Source organism: Montipora capricornis, chromosome 6 (genome assembly GCF_036669925.1).
Source record: "Montipora capricornis isolate CH-2021 chromosome 6, ASM3666992v2, whole genome shotgun sequence".
Lineage (NCBI taxonomy): Eukaryota > Metazoa > Cnidaria > Anthozoa > Scleractinia > Acroporidae > Montipora > Montipora capricornis.
In genome coordinates this window covers 30,501,224-30,519,465 of record NC_090888.1, presented here as the reverse complement: position 1 = coordinate 30,519,465, position 18,242 = coordinate 30,501,224, and the positions used below count along the sequence as shown (strand labels likewise).

The 18,242-nt window shown below is 38.6% G+C and overlaps 1 protein-coding gene and 2 long non-coding RNA genes across 5 annotated transcripts in view; 2 read left to right on the top strand and 1 right to left on the bottom strand.

Moving 5' to 3' along the window:
- Positions 1-495: 495 nt before the first annotated feature.
- On the bottom strand, positions 496-12,415 carry LOC138051935 (uncharacterized). Of its 2 annotated transcripts, XR_011132943.1 has the most exons (6): positions 11,992-12,415; positions 11,404-11,696; positions 4,713-5,669; positions 2,638-2,736; positions 2,104-2,271; positions 496-521 (listed from the first exon to the last, which is right to left on the bottom strand). XR_011132943.1 is itself a non-coding variant. In XM_068898263.1 (5 exons), exons 1-4 carry the CDS (start codon positions 12,041-12,043, stop codon positions 2,647-2,649), a joined length of 1,392 nt encoding a protein of 463 aa, XP_068754364.1. In that variant the 5' UTR covers positions 12,044-12,415; the 3' UTR covers positions 2,077-2,271; positions 2,638-2,646. The 2 variants fall into 2 exon arrangements, 1 of the variants encoding a protein (XP_068754364.1); XM_068898263.1 differs by lacking the exon at positions 496-521 and having other exon boundaries at positions 2,077-2,271.
- LOC138051937 (uncharacterized) lies at positions 1,512-4,883 on the top strand. The gene is made up of 4 exons (XR_011132946.1): positions 1,512-1,650; positions 1,728-1,984; positions 2,197-2,373; positions 4,749-4,883. It is a non-coding gene; the product is annotated as an uncharacterized lncRNA (long non-coding RNA).
- Positions 12,416-12,448: 33 nt separating the features above from the next.
- LOC138051936 (uncharacterized) overlaps positions 12,449-18,242 on the top strand; it is a 32,757-nt gene continuing 26,963 nt past the window's right edge. The window contains exons 1-2 of one of the 2 annotated variants that reach the window (XR_011132944.1): positions 12,449-12,829; positions 13,866-14,150. This is a non-coding gene — a long non-coding RNA (uncharacterized lncRNA). The remainder of the gene's footprint in view (positions 12,830-13,865; positions 14,151-18,242) is intronic. The other variant, XR_011132945.1, reaches the window with a different exon arrangement.

Below are 18,242 nucleotides of genomic sequence, written 5' to 3'. Positions count from 1 at the left end.
GCGCAGCGATAGAGAATGGAATGCCAGTCAGCGGTTTTGCAGTTAAACGCCATTCTAAATCACTCTCAAAATATAATATTACTCAATTCAACAATTCTTTGCTGTCCAAAGAGCATTCTTAGAGACGAGAAACTTACTTGCTGAATTTCAAGTAACCTCTATTTCCATCTTTTCAAGACCAATAACCATTCCTCCAGTTCGGCTTCATTTTTCCGCAGGCAAAATAAAGGTCGTTTCCTTTTCACAGGTTTTAAAACCAAACATTGTTAGGGCTTTTCATAGCCCTTATCGTCCACTGTTTTAATACGAGGTATATCTGAGTAAAGGAAACCTCCTAGTCTCCGCGATGCCGAACTCCAAAGTCCTTTTTGTAGCAAATATAACCAATGCTTCTTTGCGACAACACACCAGCGGTTTTTCAATTAGCACCTTTCTTTCACGAAGTAAATACCCAGAAAATGTTGTGCTCTTTGTGGATGAAATAATCTCGTCAGAGCCTTTGCCGGGGTCATGTTTACGACCTTAAGTAAAACCACACAAGAGAAGACAAATATAGGTTGCTATATAATACTTGACAAGCTGGAAAGGGATTTGAAGTCTTGATTGAGCATATTGCGATTGAAAGCTTCCCAAGAGCAGGTTCAGTCGGTGATTTGTTATGTGCCAGGACCTCTGAGAGACATGAACCATGTTACCTGTGAGGACACAATTTACGACGTTTCACTCTCAGAGCATTTTGTTTACATAAAATCTCATATGATTTCGAGTACAATTTTGGATAAATCAGCACAAGCACATTTTCAAAGGCTAACAGGTACTACATGCTCAACCCAATATCGCTTTTCTGATTGGGGCAATGAACGAATGCATAAATAGGTTATAGAGTGTCAATACGGAAGGTTGCTATGGAAACAAACCGATAGACTTATTTTGTTGAGTCATATAATAAATAAAAAATCGTATCGTGATTTATGGTCACTCATGATGTTTTGAAAGTTTTCGTGTCATGACTCACTAGTCCCTTCACTGCTAGTAGATGTTTTTCTTTTTCGTTCGCTGGGCTGATGGGTACGGAAAGAGACCTCTGTCATGGGTCGAAACTCACTGTGTTGAGCATGCGTGGCGGTTACTTAGTGACCGAATCCTCACATGATACTTCATGTTGTGTGGGCTCACTTAATAACAGCGGAATTACCGTAAAGGAATGCGCTGGACACGGTGGGCTCAAGTCCCATACAGCAAACAAATGATGGGACATGCGGTTTGAAGAGTGCCGTCTAAGGTTGTGGACGGCGCTTGGATCAAAGTGAATTTCAAACCCATGGCAGAGGTCTGTTTTCCCGTACTCGTCAGCCCATCAAACGCAGAAGAAAAGAGATCTCTGCTAACAGGGAAACTAGTCCCTCCATCAACGTTTGGTTGACCCGCTAACACCTGTGGAACCATACCGACCAAAAAGAAAAATATAAGTTCCTTCAAACTATAAATTATAACGTTGCTAACTCCGCCATGCGACTTTGAGTGACCAATGCTGAAGGGTCCAACTATTGAGTGTTTTACGTGACGTCACGGAGGCCACGTTAGTGTTCCTAAACAATAGGAAGTTTAAGCACGCGCGTTTCTTTTGAGACCAGGACTGCACGACCGGAGGTGAGCTGTTTTTCCCTTTCAACTTGATGCTTCACTCAACCACATTTACTTTGCGAAGTATCCTTTGTCCATTACAGATGATTAGTATAAAAATCTGGAAGACACCACTACCCTGGCACGCAAAGTGTTCTCTTTCGGTTGCCGTTGAGCTTAATGTAACGGCGGGCCATGACGGTGTTCCTAACTTAATCCTCCAGGAATTGAGCTCTACCAACATGCAACAGTTTTCTTTGGTTTCCGTGGAAAAACAAGGTTACTGGTCACGTGAGTGAAAACACTGCATCTCAGAATTTTCTTGCTATTCCCCAAAGAAGTCCGGCTCGTAAAGTAACAGGTGAATGCACTCCTTGGTGATTTGTTTTTAGTTACATGAAGCGCCTCGGGTAAGTTGTGATTTCTGTAAGTCACTTCCCCTGACTCTAAATTAAATTTTGTCATGATACAATAACTTACCTTTACTGAAAATAGAGCCTGTTAGTCTTGATTTGACACGCATAGCTTTCGAAGACAATGAAGTAACCAATGAACTGTGTCGTTTTACTTTAGGCACAGCAGTTTGAAGGTCTGAAGTTGACAAAGACTTCTCCCCACCACTTGAAAGCGCTCCTTCTTCTGAAACCTCTGTATATGAAGTCACGAAAAGAACTGTTCAAAGAGGGTCAAATGTGATGAGCATCTATAGCTGCATTTCATTATACCACTCATCAAAATATTAGACCAAACGTAAGCTTGCTTTACCTTAATAACACTCTATCTTGACATGAATACCGTCTTACGAAACATAAATCTCTTAATGTAAACTCGATCTTACTATGAATTCATAATTATTAATCTATCTTAAGAACATCTGATTTTGTTGGAACTTTATACGTAGAACCTGTCTTGTTTTAGGGACTCACGTAAGTAGCATTTAATTTCATTATTTTTCAACCACTTCTGTGGGGTCTCGTAATTAGTGCAGGTTGCAACTCGTTAACCTTAACGTACCATTTACTTTCACCAAAGAAGTAGCTTTAAGAATCTTGTCTTTTTCTTTTTTCCTCCACTGGTTGGGCCACTTAATCCTTGGATAATATCAGGTAAGATCTACAAAATAAGGAACAATAAACGCAATGTCAGTGAATGAAAGATATATGAAATGGATAATATCTTGAACTGCGGATATGAAATCAAGTGAAGCTATGAAGCTACGCAATTGCCAAAAAATTGCATTCATATCTGCGAGGATAATAGCTTCACTTGAATTCATATCTGCAGTTCAATATAAATCCATTTCATACATCATTTAATTCGTTGATTCATTCATCACTGTTACATTAAAACTCACAAATGACCGTCTCCTGACGTCAGTGGCTACATAGGTCAGTTGTTTAGAGCGTCGCACCAGTATCGTTAGAACACTGGTGCAAACCGCGTTGAAGTCCTGAATTTTTCAGGCTTCTCTATGCAATCGCTAATATTGCTTTCATAACTGCGAAGATCATAGCTCACTTGAAGTACTATGTCAGTACTAGAACACTTCGAATTTAAAATGGACATTTGTGATATGATTATTCCTCAAAATATTTTCTTGCACTGACAACACAAAATATATTTTTGAGAATTATCACCAGAGCTTAGTAAGAAATTTTAGCAGTTTCAAAGAAGCCTTAAGATTGATGTAAGCGTTAATGGATATTAAACTTATGACTAAGCGATTTGCATTATACACCACTAGTTACCACTGAGCTATACAGAGGGTGATAAAGGGGGTGTTGATCATGCTTTATGGAAATTAAAATGACTGCTTCACATTAGTCCGCCTATAAAACAGGAATTCCAAGTTTCACATTTGTTTGCGTTAACAATTTGTTATTCCTATTAATGCTAAGGACTACAGCAAACACACTGTCTTACATGTTGTCCTCATCATTCACTAATTCTTGTTTTGGCTGTTTTGAAAACTACACAAAATAGCTCTTTCTTATGTAAAAGTTTAGTTTGCAGATTCTTGTGCATCTCTGTTTTTTTTTTAATTAATTAGCAATATTGTTTACAGTACACACTATTCAAAATATTAAAACTGACGACGCCACTGATAACGCTATCAGAAATAAGAGTATCAACAATACGCTTCACAGTTACAGTACTTACAAAACTAACACTAACCACTGTCTCTCGCCCCCCCCCCCCCCCCCCCCCCTTCAAAAAGGAAATTAACCATACACACTTACAAAACTTACACTAACTATCATTACCGTTACATTAAATGATACTGTGTTGGAACACAGCCACGTTATCCATAAATCTGGGTCAAGTCAGTCAAGAAAGGCATTTCAGTAATATACATGTAATGCACATAGTTTGAAGCACAATAGAGTTCATACCAAAAATAACCAAAAATAACTATCTATGCCTGTTCTTAAAGTTTCGTGAAATTAACCTTAAACAGCATTTTAGGGTGAATAAAACACCTGCTTCTCCTGAAATTGATCATCATTTAAAAATATCACAGCTCACAATGATAACCAGGCAAAAGTACATAAATACATGTACACAGCAATAAAAGGACATTTCATCATTCACAGGAAAAAAGGCTCATGAAAAACCCTTTAGGACCTCCTATCAAGCAGGTGCAAAGTATAATTGAAAATAAATGATTTTGGAAAATTAACAAGTCCTCTTCTGTTCGACCTGAAATTTTTGTAGTCTTTTAATATGCAATTATTGCTAACCCCACTCCATCCCCTTGACTAGTCTGTCACAGGATTAAATTTGTATTTCTAGCAATTACTGTAAGTTAAGGAATCCCTTTTCACAACAGCAGTAAGTAGAAAAAGATGGTGTGAAAAAAAGTTTCTTGCAAATGGGTGTGCATCTTATCACATGCATTTTTGGACATAGGAGAAGGAAAAAATAGAGATGAAGAGCCAAATAATAAAAATTCTTTGTTTTCCATTCTGGATCGTTACATTGTACAAGGGGATGCTTCCTCTGACTTTAAAAAAATGCTCTCTTTCAAGATTAACGAAGAGTCTCAGCTGGTATTTTATAACATATAAAAACAATGTACATCTCTTCACCTCTTGTAACTCTTTGAATGATTCATCCTCCCCCAGGTCTGGTGACAGGTCATTATTCATCACAAGCATTTCATCTTCATCATCAAGACCTAATTTCCACTGAGTCAAAGTTTCATCTTCATTTGAATGAGCACTGTTTTCACTACTTGTCCAGCTCTGGGATGGTTCTACTATTCTTGGCGATTCAAGGCAGCATGAAAACCTTTCTTCTGCGAAGCAACTCATTTTTTTCACAGACTTCTGCAGAATATTGTGCTTGTCTGGATCTGATTCTGAACCAACAAGTTTGCAGTAAGAGTCATATGAGTTAAAAGATGGACTCACGGGTACATCCGAAGTTTCCTCGTCTTCTTTAAGTCTTGAAATAACACAATTCATAACATAGACCCACTTTTGCCTGGTATGCTCCTCTGTTGTTGCAAAAGTGATAGTTTCATGTATTCTTGGAACTGACAAAGTAAGCGGAAACATCTTACTTTTCTTCCGATCAGTTGGGACAATTTTGGCCCCCTTCAAAGGTATTTGAAATAACATCCTACTTTCTGATCTATGCCGAAAGCATGTTAAACAGTGATTATTTATAGTAAACCATCTCTTATGCCAACCAGGATGTTCCCTAATGTACATAACACCACTATGCAGTTCACCCAACTCATTTGGCTCAAGATCAAGTTTTTGAACTGAATAATCAACAAAAACATTATCTCCTGTAAAATAGCCCTCCTCCTGGACATTAACATCGCTTTCTGAACCATCATATATTTCAAGCTCAGCACTGCTTGCCTCTGATATTATAGTTTCTCTGGACCATGTGTCTACTGAATCCAACATAGGTAGATTAAGGGAGTCTAAATGTACTGGTGAATCTGCCTGAGGCAATGGTGAACTGCATATAATTATACCACCATCTTCAGTACTAGCTGTTCCCTTGTGGCAAGGCAAGTTGTCACCAACTTCCTACAGACAAATAAAATTTAGGGGCAAATAAGAAATGAACTGGTATTGGGGTTATTATAAAACATAATTTTTTCTGTCATGTGGACATGTACAAATGATACTCAGAGCATCTGAGGCCCTTTTCACAAAACTGCAACACAAGAAAGTATGTTACCTGTAACAATACAAAGGCAATCAACATACATGTACAAACACACAGTTAACCCACCATTGAAAATAAGTAACAGTATAACAGCAAGAGCTGCAGCTAACCCTTATATGGTTTAGGTGTAAAAAAAGGCAGCCTGGTTTGGCACAATTGGTTCTGCCAAGAAGGCACAGAAATCTGTAAAACATGCATTTACTGTACTTGGGAAGAAGGCAAGAGGAAAAAGCCAGAAAAAGTTCTCAAAAAGTTACATTTGTAATTGCAACAACGGATGGATAATCATGCAAATTATAAGTTAAAATGGCAAAAAATGATTAAGATTTAGCACAGTGTGTATTACATGGAATTGCTAATATTTTAGCACCAGTATCAACTGATGAAAAATAGTTACGATTCATAACAGCATGCATATAGAAGTAAATACACATGAAGTTTCACGATACTTATAGCTACGTTTTATTTAATTAAATGCAGTAATGATCTCAGTAATTTCAAGATAGTCATTCCATTAGTCTCTAACATGAACCAAGGAGAGCGAGTCCGGAACAGACCATGAACAACATGAACTCGGTAAAAATTAGTGCATCTCTAGTAGAGTGCAACACATGCAAGTGACATCTTTAATTTACAACACAGCGGATCCATAATCTGAAATACATGACAAGTGGACAGCCACCACCCACGTCCTGAAGAAGAAAGTTAAATTCAAGATACAGTAGATGAACACTGGAACACCTCTTATTCACAGATCATCAGAAAACCAACAACATGGGTGAGCTGCAAAAGTCAACAAAAATCCTACAACCACCAGATTTTGGGTTTAATTGGTAGAACATAAACTACAAGAGCTATAAAATTATCAGCAAGATGACCTTTTAAAAATTCGAAGAAACTGTGCTGCGAAATAACATGGATGAATATAAAATGAAAGTTCAAAATTGCGCCCAAGACGTGTAAAAGAGAACCAAACGTTTTGAGGGTAATCCCTCCTCATCATTGGTTTGAAAGCACCTGAAAAATTTGTGTGTAACGTAATGTTTTTGAGGCCAGGATGATCTTCAGACACCGCACCCTACGGCCTGGTGGTCTCAATGTGGACTTTGGTAAATTCATATAAAGTCAGTGCACGCTGTAAACGTTGCGTTTTTTGCTTTCATTTGAATGTTACATTGCACATGCATTTTTCAGTTGCTTTCAAACCACTGATGAAGAGGGAGATCCCTCAAAACGTTTGGTTCTCTTTTAATTTTCTTAGGCACAAATTTGAACTTTCATTTTATATTCATCTGAACTTTCATAAAGGACAGTAAGCCAAGAAGAAGACAGCAGACTTCCCATTAGAGACCACTCTAACACATGAAATAGAGGACTTCCCTGAACCCATACAGACAGCTGGAACCCTGCCTTGGACCTACACCATCAAAATGCAAGCGACAGACAATAGAAGAAGGCATTGTACGTTCAACTCAAAGGTTACCTGTAGCTATGAAAGAGAGAGCCATTGAGAAGCTTAAATAAAATGAAATGGAGTGAGATGGAATTACAGCCGTTCGACAGAGTAACCGTGGGAACAAGGAATTGAAAATGGCTCAAATTGTGTCAAATCTGCACAGTGGCAGACCTACAGTGGCAATAAGGTTAGGCTTTTTAATTGAGAATTTAGTTGGGATTCCCATACAAATCCTTATAATTTGTTAGCTTTACCTCACACTTAGCTTGGGGCACCTGTGGATTCACAATTCCACATCAAAATCAGCCGACAAACATTAAACTTTCATTTCCACCCACCAACAAGGCAATAGCAGCCCGTAAGCAACCTCAGGCAGTAGTTTTTCCACTCAACCTCAACCAAAATCATTTTTGGAATGTGGATTTCTCGTCTTTTTCGTTTTGAGACTCAAGGAAAGAGTTAGCAATGAGAAATGCTAGACTTGATCCACAATTCACACCTGGGAATCGCCAATTGCAAACAGTGAGCATGTAAAATTTATGTACAGTGGTAAATGTGCCGAATTTAAAAGAGCCCAGCCATCAGAAGCTCTTTTAAGTACTACCAGACCACTTCCCATTTCCAGAAGTAGCAACACACCTGTTTGAATTTGAATACAAGTTCTGTTGGCTGATCATTGATTACAACTCAAAGTTCACAGAAGCTCACTAGTTAGAGGACATCTGTAGCAGCTCAGTAATAGAGGTTCTCATAAATCAGTTTGCCTGGACTCTGTGAAGTGACTGCAGAAAATTCAGGACTGTGAAGTGAGTGCAGTACACTTCAACTGAGTTAGCAAAATTTTGCAACGACTATGGAATTGTTCACAAAATGGCTAAAGCACACTTTCAGAGTTGATATGGTGAAGTGGAAAGAGCTGTGCAAACAATGTTTAAAAGTACAGGTACTGTGGACAGAAAAAGGGACAAATACTTGGCATTGTCCAACTGAGGAAAGGATCGATTTGTCACCAGCTCAGCTCCTAATTAGGCAGCAGGCCCAACATTCAACCAACAGCACCCGGACTACTGCTAGCTCAATACAGCCACAAAGGTGGGTAGTGTCACCTAATCCTGAAGACACAAATACCACCATGACAAGTCTACAACAAGGGAGTTATAATCTGGACAACTGGCTAGTCAGAATGGTTTCCTGTGCTGGGACAAAGACATGGTCCCTTGGTGGTGGTAAGGAAGGTGAAATGTATTTTACCAGTTTCAGTGGTCAACAACAGAAATTGCTGTATTGAAACTGGCAGATGATACATTTAGGTGATTTTTATTCGGTGTTAACAAAGAGGTCATGCTAATTTGCTAAAACACAGACAAATGTAGATAGCTGAGCAAGAATATTGGGCATAAAAAGATAATGGTCATAATGGTAAAGAAGACAGAGAAAGCATATCTTGTTGGGCAAGAAAAGAAAAAATTCCAGCAAAGGGTGACAGAAACCTTTGGTCAAGGGTACAAGGTTCAATGTTGAGTGATCATCAGAGCTGTGAAATTTGTTTTAACTAAAATTACTAAACTTTGTTCAGGTCCTGTACATAATCTGCAAGCACTATGATCATGAAAAAAACATGATTTTTGTAAACGCCTATCCTGTTGCACTGAACCATTCAGAAGTATCAGGTGGTCTTCCTTAGGATGAAAAATCCACGTGTTATAACACAGTATGATTGATAAGGTGTCTCTAAGGCTCAAAGTACATGCCCACATACTGAGATCTAACAGGAAGAACCTTAAAACTATCACTTTGAATATTGGCAGTTATCATTTCTGAAAAAAAAAAGGATGCCTATGAGACAGCTAAAATCAGCATTGCTCAATTGGAGCTATTTGAGGTGGTCTTGTATCTATAAATGGGAAATTGTTGTATCTCTTGTGGCTAAAAATAAAATCTAACCTTGGAACTTGCTCATGTAGTGTGGTTGACTACTGTTCTCTTTAAGTAAGTGTACATTGAATAAGAAAATTATCAGGTAAGTAGCATGTGACCTGAGTTGCAATGAAATTGAACAGACAGCCCACCTACTGTATTGAAGCTGTGGCTATAAAAAGAATGTGCTGTGTATTTGGTTAATAGACCTCAACATCATGGCAACACATTACAGATTAATATGTCCGTAAAATTCGATCTTCAAAACTGCAAAGTGCAACAGAAACTGTTAATGTTGGATCACCCACACCGCAGGTTGCCACAAAATGAAACAAAGTGGAGAAAAAAAACAAGTTTACAAGTTTACTGATTGATGAAAGCTAATGGGACTGAATGAACAATGTCATGCTTGTCCCAACAGGAATGTTGCTATGTGAGCTTCAAACTGAACGACTTCTCAGAACAGAAAAACAAATCAGAACATGGCCGGGAAGCTTGATATATTTTTTTATGAGATGAGGGAACGAGATATGTATTCGAAATTTGTTACATATGGTAAATCACTTGTATTTTGCCCTTATTTGTTACGTCTGGAATGTTTCTTGGTAGAAACTCTTATCATGCTTACAAGTGTTTTGATCCTTGACCTCATAAAATATGCAGCAATTACAAAGCTGTGAAGAAGTGCAAAGCTGTATCTATAAACTGTCACATACATGTACCTGCACAATCTTAATCATGTAAATACATACAATTAACGAAGGACCTAAAGAAACAAATATATATATTTATATATATGGTTTTAAATACTGCAATTTCCAAAAAAGTTTTGCATTCTGATATCGCATTATCCAAAGGAAACATCTTCTTCGTATCTTGGTGATATCTTTTAAAAAATTTACCACATGCGCGTTTCATAATTTTACACAGCATCAATTTAAAAAATCATAAAAATCCCCTCGAAATGGGAGAATATCTGCATAATTTCTGTAACAGAATCTTTCGAAGTGAACTAATCCCCCGTAATGCTGCATGATAACAACAAAGGGGCAAAGTGGACGCAAACTACATGAGCTGTCCTAAATAAAGTTTGATCCTGCCATCTCCGATCTCATTTGCGATGCATGCGCAGAACAAGTGGAAAACACATGCCAACACCAAACAGAAAAGATCACAAGCTCCTTAAATACAAATAGACTTTTTCTCCAGCCAGTCGCATAAGAATAAACCAAAAGAATTACGCAATTAAAACAGAAATCGTAATTTACTGACCTGATGAGGTCAGAGCTGCGGCAGATACTTGCTATGCATTGACAAAGAAAATAACAGAAGGTCCTCGGTGTGATTTCAACGCGTGTTATCCGACCTGTTGAATGCGGACTGGAGGAAATTCTTGAGTTGAACTAATGAAAGACCCTACGTTCGCTTGATATTTCAAACAACTGGGTAGGACGATTGCCGTGCGGAAATATATTGTTCCGCTCAAAATACCTAAATCCACTACGCAATATTGAATTTTATGTACCGGGAAGAATGTATGTTATGACTTTTGTATCTTGTAGAAAAGCAATGTAATATTAGATAAGGCTTTCAAGAAACGAACGTACTGCACAGTTATCTCGGCGTTCAATACCCAGGAAATTATTGTACTTCTTGACGAGAAAAAAAAAAAGAAAAAGAAAAATACACTGTTGGAAATTTTAGTCCTTCCTGCGAACATCCTTTTGGTGATTGATGTGGTTCCCCATAACGCTGCATGAATCGCTTACCTACAACTCTAGGAATTTACCACAACAAAAAAACTGTTAATTTCCAATCTTGTTTACCAACATGCGAATTTAATGATCTGAGGTTGAATGATTTCCTATCGGATCAGAACAGTAGTCAACAATTGGATCAGTAATTGTCGTATTAAGAACTGCGGTCCTTGCTATTATCAAATGTCACTTATATCGCCACGCAGAGGTCGCTGGAGAGCCAAAGCAAATGCCTCTACAACAAATTAACAAAGTTCTGCAACTCGCTGAGGCGAGCAAACGAAACCCTCAAATATACCAAACAAAGCAAATTTGCGATAGGGATTACATGGAATCGATTCATTGTCTACTAAAGTGTCTTAATTTTCAAGAAACAATTAAATACCCCCTCACACAATATCGGCCTTTCCAATACGCGAGAGAAAAAAGATTAAGAGGTAAAAAACGTAATGAAATGGTTACCTTATCTCCAAAAGCAACTGCTTCGGCAGACCAATGCGTTTGTGCTGCGTTGTCTTCGATATCACCTTGAAGGTCGCCCTCTGTTTTTCTCCTGTGTGTTTCTCCCGATTGATGTGGTGGCTGGTGGTCGTTGGTCAATGGAGTATATATTGCATTACCTTGTGCTTTTGATCCTAGTTTGTCGAGAATGTCCACAAAGTCGAGGCGAAATTGTTCGCCTTTGTCACTAAGATTTTCTTCCACCAAAACCTCCCCTAAAAACTCCTTGATTCCTGGCAGAGCGACTGTTATCACTGTGAAATAAACATGCGTTGCTGAAGTTACTGACACAAGATAATTGATTTTGGTTCAATGACCGACTTAATTAAAGTTACCCTTGAACGCATCAACAAAACAAATCGAACACTGACTAGAATTAGAATATATTAAAAATCACAGGGCACAAGCAATATAAATGACGAATTAAACGCGCGCGCACCAACCCAGAATCACGAAAGAGTGCAGCACGAGGATACGTATCAACAAGTCCTGCGCATTAATGATAAGGAAAAAAATGATCCTCGATCTGTAAGGTCTGACAAACAGTACCTGCCAGTTTATCCTGCTGTGGAAGACCTTTAAAAAATTCTTCAGCATCCATGTTTTGAATCTAACAGCTTTCTAAACATGATATACGTTTTGTACCCAACGAAGCTGCGTTCACAAGAGTTACAATTGAAATATGAGCCGCACAACAAGACAGACATTTGAGATGGCTGCGGAATGTACACACGACGGACAGTTCGCTGCACTGTTACCGGATATCCTCGGCGCCCCTAAATCTCTTTCATTAATGGTCGCGTCTCTAGTCTTGACATAGGCTTCAAAGAGCAATTTCTAAAGGTAAAGTGTGCATACTTCAGAAGCGTGTTATGTATCTGGAATTTTTTTGCAGTTCTTGGACTCACTTAAGAGCAATAGTCACGCGCATGACAACAGGTAGTCAAGAAGTTGGCAGTTTGAATTGCCTGGATTATTTACCTTTCGTTCCATTGGGCACATGGATGACAGACTTATGTTATTAACCAAAAGGCGCGGGTTGCTTTGTGCAACACTGGTGACAATTTTAGCAAATATCTCTTTCAGGCAGTAATGTAAATAAAACGATTTTCTAAATCCTTTGAAAGTCATTCTTTTCTATTGAGATGTCACAAATGACCTCAGAGTTCATTGGTCTTGCTGGTAGTTTGTAGGTGTATAGCTGATTTTTCAGCTTACACATGAGAGCAAATCGTGCCAACAGTCGAGAGTGAGGTTTCTTTCATATTGTAATTTTGACGAGGTGGTATAAAGATTGTGTATTGTTTGATGTCTCTAAGGCAATAAGGAACTTAGTCAGCGGAAAGGCATCTACTGCCGGAGAAACAGAAGCTAAGCACGTTCCAAGGTTCGTGATATCTTTATGATACGGCACATATAGTATGCCATATTCTTCAATATTATTGTCTCCAGAACTTAGTTTGTATAAGAATACAATCGAAATTTTAATATAAAAAGCTCGTGTTGTTCTGGCCGGATCACAATGGAGGAACCAATTTGAGCAGCTCTTATAAACGTCAAAAGGCACGTCGCATTGTTTGCAATTCCACGCCTTTAGCATCGCAGTGATTGCGGAACTGTCTCTGCTTTTGATATTTAGTTGCTTTAGCAGGAGAAAGTGCATAACCGTCGCTTTTTTAGCCAGACTATTGACTGAATGCCGATGCAACTTAACCACTTTAACTGAGCCGTGCACTGAACTCAGAACAGCACGCCAATTAAGCGTCCTGTGGTTAAATGAATGCTACGATGAATATATTGGTTAAGTGCTTACTTACCTGTAACAAAGACACTTCTTTTAGAAGTTGATACTAATAGGAAGATGGCGTTTTTCCTGTATTAAGCACACGATAGCGAAGTAAGGTTGGCAACGGACAGCTGTCTAAGGATTGTTTCGAAGTAACGTTTTTACGTCACTGACTGTTCTGCATGACTTGAATCTTTTTGTTTCATAAACATTTGTAAGGGATTCCGATATGAAAAGAAGTAATGTTGTTTGACGTAATGGCGGCTGGCTTAACTCATTGCTGGGCACAACCTCATTGGTTATTCTATTGAATCGACTGATATATCATTGATTAATTTTAACATAAGAGTAGCCGGGCTGAATTTCGTTCAAGCTACTTATAAGCTCTCATTTTTTGCTGATAGCTTTCCTGAGAGCACGATCTTGAGGCGCTATCCTGTTAATAAAACCATGACTAAAAAACCGACTTCCTGCCTCCTACAAGCGTTTTGAATGTATGAGAAACAACCAGTTAAGAGTTTGCTGTTACACGAAAGATTTAAGGAATTCAATTGTTATGAAATCTTCAACGTGACACTCTTGACGTGCCTTATCATATGTTGAGAATGACTTCATCAATTTTGTTCAACGTTTTCAGCAGTAAACGAGAAAATAATGAAAGAGAGAAACTTGGAGTCAATCTTGCAATGCCGGACAACCAAGTCACCGATATATTACCAGAAAAAAAAAGCCTTGCGGGCTCTTTTCATCTATAGACTGCAAAGTAAACGACTTTTGTGGATACTTTTATTTCCTTGATGGGCGCTAGACTGAATTTCAGCCGCCGCTCCTGAAGAGCGAAGAAGGCGGCTCATACACGTTTCAATTGAAAAATTTATGAACAACGCCTCTTCTGGTCACGCCCGTGCTCATCGGATAAAAGGTTAGTATTTTTGCATTACTTATTGAGATTTCAGAGTGTCAGGAAATGCGGCAACTATAAGTTTTCAAAGGAAATTTGTTTGTGACTTTAAAAAGCATATTTGTCGTTGAATGCGTTTCCAGCTTTTTGTTTTCAGCGGAACAGAGTTTGTGACAACGCAGGAAGCAGGCCGATGAACGGAGAGAAGAGAAAATCATTAGTGAACTCCGAAGAACGGTGTTTGTTTTTGAAGAAACATTAAAATATTATTATAGGAAAGGACATCGGGTTTTTTTCTTTTACTTTTTTTTAATAGTTCTCTTGTTTTTTTGTTTTTTTCAAATAAGAGAGAACAAGCTTTTCTCAGCCTTATCAGCCTTATTTGTTCCGTCCAAAAACAGCTGTGCTCAACCTAACGAGTTTGGCAGAGATCGGTAGTGTATGTGCATTTGCGTGAGAGCTTAGCACGTTAAGCGGACTATAGTTTATTTATGTTTCACCCATTTGACAATAGAGGGTTCAAGTTATTTTTATCTAAATGAAATGCGCTTTTCAATTCAGTTTGTCAAATGGTGAACGAAAAACGTTACTCGAAGTGGATTTGTTATTTGCTCCCCTTATACTTATTAAGCCTGGTTTTGAAACACTTTGTATTGTTCTTAAAACGAAATAGAAATCATATTTCAGATTCTTTTAAGCCATAATAGAGCTGCTTAGATGAGTTTTAGAAGTATTTTTTTCCGTGATCGATTATTTGATTTGGGATATTTTAAGACTAAGCGTATTTACCTTACTAAATATGGCACTTAACCACGTTATTTGTGCGTGTTTTGTTTTTTGCAAAGTGAAAAGTTCATTTGAAGGCCTTGAGGAAAAAAACAATCAGAAATAATATCGTTACTACAAGGGTTTCGTCTCTGAAGGGGGACAGAGAACTCCGTGTCATTGCCGCTGCTTCCCGCACAGAATACTTCAAAGGACAACGGAATCTTCATTTTGCAGTCAGTGTACCTTGCACTTCCTAAGAATCAATGCGGAAAAAAATACGATTTTAGGCCTTCAGTTCTCCTTTAAAATGAAATATGTCGTGGAATGGGATCGAACGGGCTTCATCTTCGAGTTACTCTTCATGCAGCCTTCCTTTCTTCTCTTGGGCCACGAGTTTCTAAGAACACATGTTGGACGTCACGTTGGGTATCACAATCATTCGGACATTTATGTAGGAATGATATAATTGCGAGGTATTTGATAACCAAGTGTTGCTATAAATTTCGCCCGGCTACAGTACCATGCAGAACCAAGCTAACGTTCACAAAGTCTCGGTAGCGTTTCTAGGTTTGCCGCGAGCATTGATCAACTGTGAAACGAGAATTTCGCGGGGACTCCGACAATTCAACCACGTCAAGTTACACTGTTATGCGTGCTTCTCATTTGTGTTTGTCGCAAAGATACTCAAGTTATTTCTCAGCGCAAGTTTATCTTTGAAGCAGCACTTATGAAAATGTCTGTGAAACTAAAACCTCATTTCAGTGAAGAATCCACTCCATTCCTACAGTTTAAGCATTGTTTCACGTTGCTTATCTGTTCAGGGTTGCATTGAACCTCACAAATTTTTCTGTTGAATGCATAAATTAATTATGCTCGTTGCTCGTTGCACGTACGCTGTCACTGAACTGATTCACATCAACCCCTTGAGCCTTAAGCAATCGAGACTATATACAGTGTTTTTAGAAACTCTCCTTGCTTAAAAAATCAGAAACAGGTAGTTTAATGCTATCGCAATGCATCATCTCTGAATTGAATGCAAAGCCAACCATAATCCGCGCTGACGTTAGAGATAAGAGATTCCATCTTAAAGACCCTTCAAGTCATCATATATTTTCCAATACTTGCCACCTAACTGTTATTGCATGACCTTGATTTTTCCAAGTTACGCGAAACGCATTTCAATAGGAAAAACCTGTTCTGGATCCGGCAAGATTAAAGTTTTTTGATTTTCAAGAAATCTTTACCAGCGAGAGAGATGTTTAAAATGTGACTGGTAATCGACCTCACTCTACTTGCACTCAACGTGGCGGTTTCACTTGAATGAGCATTACGCACATCTCAGAGTGTCTTTCGCTTACCATGTACAAATGATCTGATATTCACTGCCAAAATTAATCTTACCATGATGGAATATGATGATATGATTTTTCCCAAGTTGAACTTATCAACAAATCCTACTTTTGTTATCATGTTTGTTAATTATTTAAAACCTGAAAAAGGTTAATGGAGTTTGACTGAGTGGTTGTAAGAGCTAGCGAGACATTACAAATCATGATTGCAGGTCAACTGTAGTAAACAGGCTATGGAGCGAACTGTATTATGTTAATTTCGCAAAAATTGTGACCATCAAACAAAAAGAATTTGCCTCCGAAAAAGATGTCTCAAGTTTGAAGTAGGCGGCGTTATATCAGGGGCACCCAACGAGAATATAGTTCTAAACCACTTAAATATAGCTTTGTTAATCATATATTTTAGTATTTAAACGGTAGATAAAGGCGTATTTTTATCCCGTAAAAGTTTTCATCTGTTCGGATCATCCTAGCTGAAAGTCTAGTGATCCGAAAATTATAGGGATCAAAACTTTATACCTTTTCGAAATTTTCATCCAGAAAGAAGGCTGACCTTTTTAGGGTAAAAATCCGTTTAAAATGGGCAATTATACCATTTTTTAGATGTTCGAAAAGCCTAGGACAGGCAGGCAAGCAAGAAATTTTACAACAAATGATCCGAAAATTCTAAATCTCAAATTGTCTTCCGAAAAGATGTTTTCCGAAATTTGACGTTGGGTGCCTGTTTACAGCAGGAAATTTGACAATACAACCAAGCGTGCACTTAAGCCGGCAAAACCACTTGAGTTGTTTTTCGGCCTTCAGCCACGCGAAAAGGAAACAACAGCTGATGTACCTGAGGACGTGTGGAGCAAGTTGTAAGTACTGAGAGTACTGACACGAGATAAACTAAGAATAAAGCCAGGATCCGAGCCAGGATTCGAGCCAGGATACGAGCTAGGATCCGAGCCAGGATTCGAGACCTAACCGAGACCTAACCGAGACCTAACCTAACCTAACCGAGACCTACCCTAACCCTAACTAGACCTAACTAGACTAGAACCAACCTAAATAGACCTAACCTAACCGATGCGAGACCTAACCTAACCGAGAGATTCGAGAATAAATAGCGGAGAAAGCTCATCTTAGCTCGAATCCTGGCTGGAATCCTGGCTCGGATCCTAGCTCGAATCCTGGCTCGAAGTTTAGGTATCCTCTACTGACACTTCAGTCTGCAGATCTCGAGTGAGGTCACAACGAGATAGACTATTGATCGAGTTATGAGTTGAGTTGAGTTTGAGTTGAGTTTGAGTTAAGTTTGAGTTAAGATTGAGTTAATATTGAGTTCCGTTTTTTTTTTGCATTTTTGGCACTTAAATCTAATAAATATTAAGTAGAAGACACTGAAAAGACCATCAAACACCGTTTTCGTGAAGTGCACAGGTGTATATTTGCGAAATGGTTTTAAACTGATCAAAACAATCTTGAAATTTCCTGTACCGCAGTATTCTTGTTTAACACTTTACCAGTTTCAGCACTTGGACTCCTTCGATTTGACTACTGCCTGTTTTGCTGTTATGTGGTCTCATCGATCAGTAGTCCCTTCAGAAGATTATTCCAAGCCGACCACATGGCTGATGAAAAGACCAGACCACAACAATGTACTCTTTCCGACTAGTGTGTGCAATCTTTAATATCCCACAGTTTATGAACGTTGAAGGTTGTGAGACGGGACCTGCAATTTATAGTCCTTATTCGCGAAGACTTGAAAGTCTAACCATTTGCGGATGTTATTACAAAGGCAGCACTTTCTCCTCAATTATTTTAAGACCCTGAGTGTTGCGGGTCTGGCCGGAGTCGAACTCACGATCTCCTGCATAACAAACTGATCCACCGACGCGCGGTTGTTCCTTTTAGCAATCAAGTCTATCGACGCAGAAAAGATGTCTTCTTGTAAGGCTAAGGATGGGATTTACCGTTAAGCCAGCTTATAGCCCTGGCGGCTAAACGATGAAAC

What these genes read in the sequence shown, in the direction of transcription:
- LOC138051935 (XM_068898263.1), bottom strand. Translation starts at nt 12,043, where the DNA reads ATGGATGCTGAAGAATTTTTTAAAGGTCTTCCACAGCAGGATAAACTG. An exon ending in ACAGCAGGATAAACTGGCAG is followed by an intron (nt 11,697 to 11,991) that starts GTACTGTTTGTC and finishes TTTATTTCACAG; the next exon opens with TGATAACAGTCGCTCTGCCA. An exon ending in CATTCAAAGAGTTACAAGAG is followed by an intron (nt 2,737 to 4,712) that starts GTGAAGAGATGT and finishes CTTATTTTGTAG; the next exon opens with ATCTTACCTGATATTATCCA.